The 9,925-nt window shown below is 40.6% G+C and overlaps 1 protein-coding gene across 1 annotated transcript; it reads right to left on the minus strand.

Moving 5' to 3' along the window:
- Positions 1-1,601: 1,601 nt before the first annotated feature.
- LOC133914797 (peptidyl-prolyl cis-trans isomerase CYP57-like) lies at positions 1,602-5,657 on the minus strand. Its single transcript, XM_062357813.1, has 10 exons — positions 5,308-5,657; positions 4,760-4,938; positions 4,563-4,661; positions 4,302-4,405; positions 4,070-4,214; positions 3,452-3,671; positions 3,229-3,268; positions 2,421-2,631; positions 2,130-2,273; positions 1,602-2,060 (listed from the first exon to the last, which is right to left on the minus strand). The coding sequence occupies exons 1-10, from the start codon at positions 5,525-5,527 to the stop codon at positions 1,920-1,922; spliced, it is 1,503 nt and encodes a 500-aa protein (XP_062213797.1). The 5' UTR covers positions 5,528-5,657; the 3' UTR covers positions 1,602-1,919.
- Between the last annotated feature and the right edge of the window lie 4,268 nt (positions 5,658-9,925).

A 9,925-nucleotide genomic window follows, 5' to 3' on the forward strand; every position in this document is an offset into this window, starting at 1 on the left:
AAGAAAAAAGGGGAAAGTTCACCCCCTTCCATCCCTAGAGAGATGTAAATCCACTTCTCCTTCCTCTAATGGAGCTCTCTCTCTCTCTCTCTCTCTCTCTCTCTCTCTCTCTCTCTCTCTCTCTCTCTCTCGTGTGAGAAAGGAAAAAATTGCTGATTTGGAGAGGTCCCCATGGCGTCTTCGCATAAGGCGAATGAGCGAGCAGAGCAGAGCTGGCTTTCTAAGCCTTATGAGAGTAGAGCATGCTTCTCTGTTGCATCCTCCGAGCTCCGTCGTGGCCACGAAATATGCATCCTCCAAGCTTTGGATGAAGAGCAGTGAGCTGCAGCGAGATTGATTTTGCGGAAGAGGATGCCAAATCAGAAGGAGAAGGGGATGATTTTATATCTTTCACATGGTACGTGAAGGGATGTTGGAACGGGTAATTTAATATGTTGTTCTATTCATTCTAGATGTTGCAGCAACAAATCTTTGGAAATTGTATTTGGTGCTACGGTTCTTTGATGTTGCAGCAATATATTTTTTTTCATGTTGCTCATGTAATTTCCGGATGTTGCGGCAATACTTATCCCATGTTGCATTTTTTTTATGTTGCGGTAAAAAAAAAATCATGTTGCCAATGTTATTTTTTAATCTTGCGGCAATACTTTTTTTGTGTTGCAATTTTTGGATGTTGCAGCAAACCTTTTAAAAAAAATGTTCAATCAAATTTGTTGCAGAAGTGGTTCTCGATTGTTGCATACACAGTTAAAAAGTGTTGCAACGGCCATTGATCTATTTTTAAAATTACTACAAATTTGGATCTGGTTTGTTGCAAATGGTTTAAACAGATGTTGCAAACGTGTTATTGGAATGTTGCATCAGATCATGGCAATAATTTGATGATTTATGGAGCAACAATTGAGGGAGGAGGCACACAAATGAATGATTTTAGTGGTTACAGTTATGTGACATCTTTTGCTGTGGTTTCAGCTCTTGGGGTGCCATGAGGTTGAGCTTGTCGTTAGGGATGAGTATAGAGCACATCCACATTAGTACAACTTATTAACTAACTAATCAATTTAATCTATTTAAAAAACTTATTAATTGATTGAATTGAACTAAAATAAATCTACCGATAGTTCCACACCAATCCCTAATCATCGTCGATCCGCTCCCAAGCTCGTGCGACCGTGCACGATGTTACAGAAACAGAGCCTTAAGTTGCTTCTCAGTTCGTGCGTCAAAGGAGCGTTACGGGCACTAGCATAGTAGCACCCGGGTCAGATATCCGGACGCTAAGAGCGCCCAACAATTGATCGACAGCTCAAACAACCAAGTGAATGACTAATTCGACATATTTCATCCTAAACTGCTGCTTCCTCTCTGGACAGCCTTTTCCTCCCCGTCAAGCTTCGCGGCCGCGCCGGGGGGGGGGGGGGGCGCTTCAATTTGCCGTCACGAGAGGAAACAACCAAAAGATGAGATAAAAGCCAGGATCGCGTATGTTTTCATTCAAAAACAGTTATTTCGCCTTATTTTCTAAACTTCCCGATACAGAGCGGCTTTCTTAGGGAGTTCTTTCTTTTAAAACTGCAGGAATCTATAAATGATCAACAAACAAAATGAACTTTACAGTTGCATTTACAGTTTGGAAAATCATGATACAGACACCAAAAAGATAAAAAAAAAACGTTAGTGTATAGATGGTCACTCTAACATCAACTGCCGTGACCTGTACGCGCAAAGACCAAGCCAAAATTGCTGCAGTTGCATTGTGTGTAATGCAGTACCATCAACGGCCGGTGCACAACTTAGGGAAAATGACAGTCAAATGCTACTAAGTTAGCAAGAGTAACAGGAAACGCAGATGTAATGCAGTACCATCAACGGCCAATAAGAAAGAAGGGAACATTAACGTACATCAAGCAGATCGCTGATCAGGTGAGAGATCTGCCTGCCCATTCACGCTCCCTCCGCTTAAGCTTTGCTTGCATCTTATTGAATTTTTGTTTTCCTTTCTCCAGAAGAGGATCAACCACTACATAGTCATCTGGATCATCTTTCCTAGCCATTCCATCCTGTGAAGATCACATTTCAGGTCATCCCGAATCTTTACAAGATAAATATATTTCCCCAAGGCAACCTACCTTTGAAGAATCAGACACAAAAGTTAGCCGGTTGGTATGCCACCCTGTGTAATCCTCCACCTCATCAGCCTCCTTTTCCGTGATATCAGTAGCACGGTTTGTACTGAGGAAAGAAGCCTTGAACTTCTGTAACTTTGCTAAAGTCTAACAAGAAAAATAGCGTGTAAGAAACGTGTGACTTTGGTCACCCAACTTGAAGAACACAAAGATTCAAAGATCGAAGTGATGCTAGCTAGCATATCAATATGCATGACAAACGTGTAAAATATCAGGATGAAGAAAGATAACTACCTCATCTTCACGGCCTTGGACCTGGCGTTTCTTCTGTTTTTGCAAATGTCTCTCTCGTTCAGCTGGATTTAATAGTTGCAGATTAGCATCTGCTTTGGACATCCTTTCGGCAATGGCTTCTGAGCCGATACCCTTTTTCTTCAAGGATAGTTTTTTAGACTTTTGTAACTGACTCTCCTGATCATCCTCATCATCGTCGTCATTATCACTCCTGCAAACAATAAATCGGTAACAACTTCAAGCGAAACTGTTACAATAAATTATCTACAGGATACATGTCTAAACCCTAGAGTATTCCAAACATGCAAACACAATAACACACGGGGACTCCTTCCATTCTTGTCATGATATACATATGATATTATCAGCCTGACATAGCATTTGCTATTCAATACATTGTACCCCTGATTCTGAACAGCATTATGATTACATAATGTGAAGAATAGATTAATTTTCATAACAGAACATAACAAATATTAAATAGATTGTTTCTAATTTTAAATAAGATTTTTTTGCAAGATAATTATATACTGGTAACAGCCTTACCAATTTAGTTTTCAGAAAATGATCACTTATTTGATATGTAATGAGATTAAGACATAACAGTCATATAGAAATAGCATGCTGGGGTGGTATTCACAAGAACAGGTAATCTAGTTGCTCAATATTACTTAATGATTACCTATAAACTTTGAAATAAACACCATTCTATCATTACAATTTGATACCTATTGCTAAACGAAGGACAGCCATGACAATTTGGGTATAAGGTAAATGAACAGATAGCTATGGTTTGGGGATACTGAACCTGTGAGCTGGTAATTCCCTATCCTTCCGATGTGGTTTATCTGTTCCAAAGAGGAAAAATACATTGCATTAGTTTTTTAACCTACATGTCGCAATCAAGATTCATGAGTACTAAAAATTCAACTAATTTCAGGACATCACATAACCATGTCATGCATAGCCAAACAAAAGTGCCCCAAATTTGGACAACCACAATTTTGTTAGAAACTTGAACAGTATGCTACCTGTTTTAGAGGTTTCATGAGGGCAAATATCACCAAGCTCTCTACGCTTTCTTAGGATTTGTGAACGCATTCTATTGTCAAAATCCTCTTCATTCTCGTCTTCAGGGTAATCATCAGTTTCTGGAGCATGCTCTGGCTCTCTTGAGTCAACTTTCTTTGAGATCAAAGCCTCCCTGACAGACAGAACAGTATCTTTTTTCTTCTCCTCTTGCTCCTTGGACTGCAAGGTCGGAATAAGCACGGTATTATTTACATTTGGCAGGGACTAAAACTATTTGAAGTTATGTAAGCAGGTACACTTCGATTGCAAAACCTGACCAGAGTAAAAGATACAGATCACACCCTAAACTAACTCAAAACTGAAGGCATTTAACTAATGAGCAGTGTATGTCAGGAAGCCTGCCCATAAAAAAGACATACAGCAGACAGGACTGATCGATAAAAAGGCAAAGCCAAGATGGTATGAACTATGAAATATGCAAGAGACAGAACAGTTCTAGATAGCATATATAACTGCCAATTGGATAAGGTATGGTCCTGTTGTTTTCAGCATGATGTTCATAGCAAAAGTTTGGTTAATTCGATGAACATTTTTCGATCACAAGTGATAATACTCACCAGCTGTCCATCCTCTGGTTCCCCTTTAAGAAAACGGGGATCATCCAACACATCATGAATACTTTTTATTTTGTCCTTAACAGAGGAAGCTGCCTCATTCTCCTCCTCTTCTACTTCATCTCCAAACGAGAGTATATTAAGTTGCCTGAAATATGAACAAAATGGGTCAAAACTAATCCAACATGCATTTTACGGTCTTCCTAAGAAGACTATGTGGGAGAAGAGTACTTACTTAACTGCTTTCTTCTTAGGTTTCGCCTCAGCATCAGCCTTGGCAGCAGACTCAGGCTTCTTAAGTTTCCTTGGAATAATATCCTCAAATGGGTCCCAGAGAACCTACAGAAACAGAAATAAACATAAGGATAAATAACTAGCCTCGATTCACCAGTAATAGAAAAACTATCAGTTATCTATCACCCAAACCAAAGTACCAAATACAGGAGAAGTACCAGAACGAAACTAAATAATAACAAAATATGACACGGAAAACTACCTCGACTGAAAGAATTTTCTGCGGATACACAGGTCGATCATCCTTATCGGTCTCAATGTCAGCCAAGGCAAGAAGGTTGAAAATAGAATCACCAGTAACCTGCACACAACACACCGTCAAGCATAATCAACTCCAATGGAACAACGCATTACTCCGAGATATGCACTGCGAGGAGCTCTAAAGTTAAGAGACGGTACCTTCCCGAAGATGGTATTTTTCTTATCAAGCCAATCGCAGCGGTCAAGGGTGATAAAGAACTGACTGCCGTTCGAATGAGATGTGCCAGCATTGGCGCACGCCACTAGACCCCTGTGGTTAAACCTCAACCGCGAATGGAACTCATCTGCAAATGGTGCCCCGTAGATGCTCTCACCCCCTGCAGAAGTGAAGACAGAAAGACATCATCAGCGCCAAATCGAGGCACCTCGAACGCTCCACTCACACCCATAACAGAACCCAATATATATTAGAACAATCAGGTAAGGTTACCAAGGCACTAACTCATCAAATTTGAGACATTAGTTAATAAACGCTCCACTCACACCCATAACAGAACCCAATATATATTAGAACAATCAGGTAAGGTTACAAAGGCACTAACTCGTCAAATTTGAGACATTAGTTAATAATTTGATCCAAATCCATTAATCAATTCGGTACATATCAACATTACGATGTGGAATCAGAAACCCTAGATAGGTTTAGGTATGCTCGGGGGAGGGGAGCTGGTCGGTTCGGATCGTACCGGTGCCGGAGCCGGTGGGGTCGCCGCCCTGGACGAGGAAGGACTTGATGACTCGGTGGAAGAGGGTGCCGTTGTAGTAGCCCTCGAGGCACAGCTGCACGAAGTTGCGCGCCGCCTTGGGGGCCTCCTTGGGCCACAGCTCGATGTCGAGAGGGCCGGCCGTCGTCTGCACCACCACCTTCCCCTTCGTCGGAGGCTCGAGCACGTACACCGACGACATCCTGTGGGCCTCCTCGTCGCCTCCGGCCTCCCGCCGCCGCCTCGACGCTCTACCTCTCGCTCGTGCTCGCTCTCCGGCCGCTCGGCCTTCCTCGGTGACGCGTGCGTCGGGCGCTCGGGTTCTTGTTCGTGGTTGGGTCGGATCGAGTCAGGACTCAGGAGGCCGAGGGGGCTGGATTTCCAGGAGTGGAGGAGAGAAGGCATGAACTGTTTCCGGTTCGCAAAAACGTATAACAGTATATACGCTTTCTCGTCGCGAGTAGGGAATGTGACGGTTCTCTGGCTCTCTGCTCGTGTGATGAAAGTACTGGTTGATAGGACTATAGGAGCAGATTCGTAACCATGGGAAGTTCTTATTTAAATTGGGGAACACGCGAAAGCTTCATGTGACATTCCATTAAGACGAAACAAATCAGGATTACAATGATTAATCACTCAGGTAGCAAGACATTTATACTTAGACGATTAATCGAGAAGACTAGCTAGACCATTGGCACCGGCTGTATTTCCTTGAGGGAGCTAGATGGCGTTGGCGTGAAACGGTGCAGTCAAAGTTCGTATTTAATTAAATTTCATAGTGCAATACAACAATGTGATATTTTGAGAGAATGGAAGTGACTCTGTGAAAGGCACTTTCTATCAGTGGCGGATCCAGTCAGATAAATAGGTAAGACGAACTTTAAGATGAGATTAAATAAAAGTATCTTAATTAAAACAATAATTAAACGAAGCGAACAAGTCCCCAACATAAGTCGATAAAATCATATGAACCAGCAAAATAAAAAAATAACCGAAGGTAAACATATATGCAATTAAGCAAAGTAATAAATGTAACAAAAGACAATAGAAATAATTAAGTAAAGAAACTTACGGAATCACAACCACTAATTATGTTTAGAGCTAGAAGGCTTGGGCAAATTTATCTTCTATTTTTTTCATGTCTTGAAACCCATTCTTAATAGCATTAGAATCAAGTCCTCTGAATAAATCCCGCTCAATATAACACAACATCAAGTCATTGAGCCAATTGTCGCATATCCTGTTACGCAAATTAGTCTTGATGATGTTCATGGCCGAGAAGACTCTTTCAACAGATGCCGTTGTAACTGGTAGTACCAATACTAACTCAATAAGATAGTACACCAATGGAAATACAATATATCTTTGGATTTCTACCATCTTCATTGCTAGACTTGCAAGATCGTGATGAACAATAAAATCTTCAACTCTTTGAACATGAAGAATGAATATTTCAAGTTGATCTTTTATAACGACATAATCGCTGATAGAGAAATCTATGTCATATATCTCCGTAAGTCTAGCAATCTTGTGCACATCAAACTTAGAGAATCTGTCTCTTAGATCAAGACAAGAAAAATATATAAGCAACTCTGAAGATAGCTCACTGAAACGATGAGTCATCTCTTTATTAATAGCATCAAGAGCTACCTAAAAGGTGTCAACACGATAATGATGGTCTTGAGTGACACCGATCTTACTTCACCTTGATTGGCCCCATCTTGGTACTGCTTCATCCATATTTGAAATTGGTATCTCATTTTGTTCACAAAATATTTTGACTTCCGCAAACAATGGCTCCCAACCATGATTCCTCAAGTTAAGCAAATGTGTTTTCACATCAATCAGCAATGACATGGCCTTAACAATATTTTGGTCATTTCTTTGCAAGAGTAGAGATAACTCACTTGTAATATGAAAAATTTTCAACATCATCTTCATAATAAACACAAAGTTGAAGCTCTCCATTATTCTCATCAAACCACCCACTGATATTGGATTTCAGGCATCTTCTTGCACAAGCTCTAGCACCTCTATCACTGCAACCCACATGGATTCAATACGAATTAAAGTTTTATAATGAGAACCCCATCTAGTATCTCCAAGTCTGGTCAAGTAGTTTCTTGATGTTTCCCTCTTCCAGAAAAAATATCACTGCTATCTAACTTGACCAATAAGTTCTCACGGTACTTGCTAAACAATAAATCCTTCCTCTTGCAAGATGCACTAGTGGTGGTCACAATCATATTAACATATTCAAAGAACTCATGAATAGATATGCAACTACCTACGACAGAAACGACTACCAATTGCAATTAATATGCAAAACAATAGACATAGAAAGCATACGGGTTCTCATCTCTAATGAGTTTCTGAAGACCATTGAATTCACCTCTCATATTTGAAGCTCCATCGTACCTCTACCCTCGAACACTAGCGATGTCCAAACCGTGTGTAGAAAGCAACTCAAACAAAGCTCTTTTCAATGCATCTGATGTTGTTTCTGTGATATGCTTAAGACCCAAAAATCTTTCCATAACCTTTTTGTTTCTTGTTCACGAACCTGCACAACATCACAAATAATTACTACAACATTACACACCTCACAATATCACAATTTAACAGATAAATAAGAGCACTAACCTCACAATCACAGCCATCTGCTCCTTGATTGATGTATCGCGAGATTCATCGATAAGAATAGAGAAAAAATCATCACCAATCTCTTTCTTTATCTCTTTGGTTATCTCCTGTACACAACTCTTTGTAAGGTCCTTTTGAACTGATGGTGCAAGAATATGAACATTTTTAGGAGCTAGCTTCCTCGTTTCTTTTTTTACCAATCAATCATCTCAAGAAAATTGCCCTTGTTCGATGAAGAAGAAGATCCATCGTGTCCATGGAATGCATGACCTTGCATTAGGAGATAGCTTGCACAATCTAAAGATGTAGTCAAACGGATTTCATATTTGGCTTCTAATTCCTTGCTTTGAGTCATCACCTTATATGACATACTAGCCTTTTAATTTTTGAAATCTTCGCATGCTGTTCTTGCTTTATTGTTGACACGTCCCAAATTCTTAATCACGTAATTAAACATAATCACGTCCCAAATTCTTAATTACGCAACTAAGCATAATCATGCTTTTTAAGCATTATGTTTAACTTTGCATAATTATAGTTCAGAATACTAATGCGATTTGTTTGAAATTATTTGGATGAGAGAAAGAAATTCGGGAGAGAAAATGATTGAATTCGCAACGAAAATAGACCCTTTTCACTTACCTGTAGGCCCCACATTGTGCCCCACCCTCAACCACTCAAATGGGCAGCCCACCGGCCCTCTCTCTCTCTCCCACTTGCTCCCACCCTCACTCCCATGCTCCAACCAGCCTAAGCAAGGAGAACAAGAGCTCTCACTCCCCTCTCACTCCTTCTCTCCATTTCCTCCAAAATCCGAGCTCAAGTGAAGGATTTGAGGAATGCATGTGGTACCATTGCATTCTAGAGCTCATTAGCTACTCATCAATCCAACTCATTTTCGTTTTCTCGAAAGATTCGAGCCGGATTTGATGTCTTTTGGTGTTCTTGGTTGAAGCACAAGGAACACCAGAGTTCTTCATTTCCTGAGCATTTCCTCCACTTCCCGACGGTCACTCAGCTCCACAAGCATCTTGAGTAAGTCTCTTAGGCTCCTCATGGCAAGAATTCGTGATTTGATTGATCAATTTCAGGTTTTAGCAAAGTTCATGAGTTTTTGAGGTTTTGGACCAAAAATGAGGATTTAGATGAGATTTGAGCTAGGAATCGAGTAGCTAGGGTGATGAGTGAATTCTAGACTCCATAAACCATCTCAAACATGTTCCTCTTTAGTTTGGAAAAGATCGCAATTCGATTTGGCAATTTTTCCCCAAATCAGAGAATTTTTTGGTAGTGCGGAGTATCCGCATAAAAGTGCGGATAGTCCGCAAAAGTGCGGAGGTTCCGCACCAAAGTGCAGAGGGTCCGCACTTTCTGGAAAAGTGACAATTTGAATTGTATTCAAGATTTTCTTAGGGTTAAGCTACAAAGTTAGTCTAGAACCCTTGGTATGGTATATGCGTAGGGGTATGTAGCATAGATTCAAGTTTGGGGTTAAATCGATCGACGAATCGTCGAAAAACACATTTTTAGCCCAGGTCCGGAGTGTCCGAACAAAAGTCCGGAGGGTCCGCACATGTTCGGAGTATCCGGAGAATTCTTCGGATAGTCCAGAGTTTGCCTGAGTCGCGCAATGTCCGGAGGTTCCGCATAATTGTGTGGATAGTCCGCATATGTCCGGAGGTTCCGCACTTTCGGCAACTTTTCAAATTGGTTTGAGTCTCAATTTTGTTCTAGCTCGCATGTTTGCACTTTTAACATGTTTTGCGCATCTTATGGCATGTATTGTTGCACTTTATTCATACTCATGGCATTGCATGTGTTATTCTTTTTAGAGAACGTTGAGCTGGTGATTCAGGAGAGCAAGGGAAATTTTGGGCAGCCACCTGAACAGCAAGGCAAGTATCTATTATATTGAACTCTATCAGTTAAACTGAATGAAATCTAAATATTGATAAAT

Source organism: Phragmites australis, chromosome 1 (assembly GCF_958298935.1).
Source record: "Phragmites australis chromosome 1, lpPhrAust1.1, whole genome shotgun sequence".
Classification (NCBI taxonomy): domain Eukaryota; kingdom Viridiplantae; phylum Streptophyta; class Magnoliopsida; order Poales; family Poaceae; genus Phragmites; species Phragmites australis.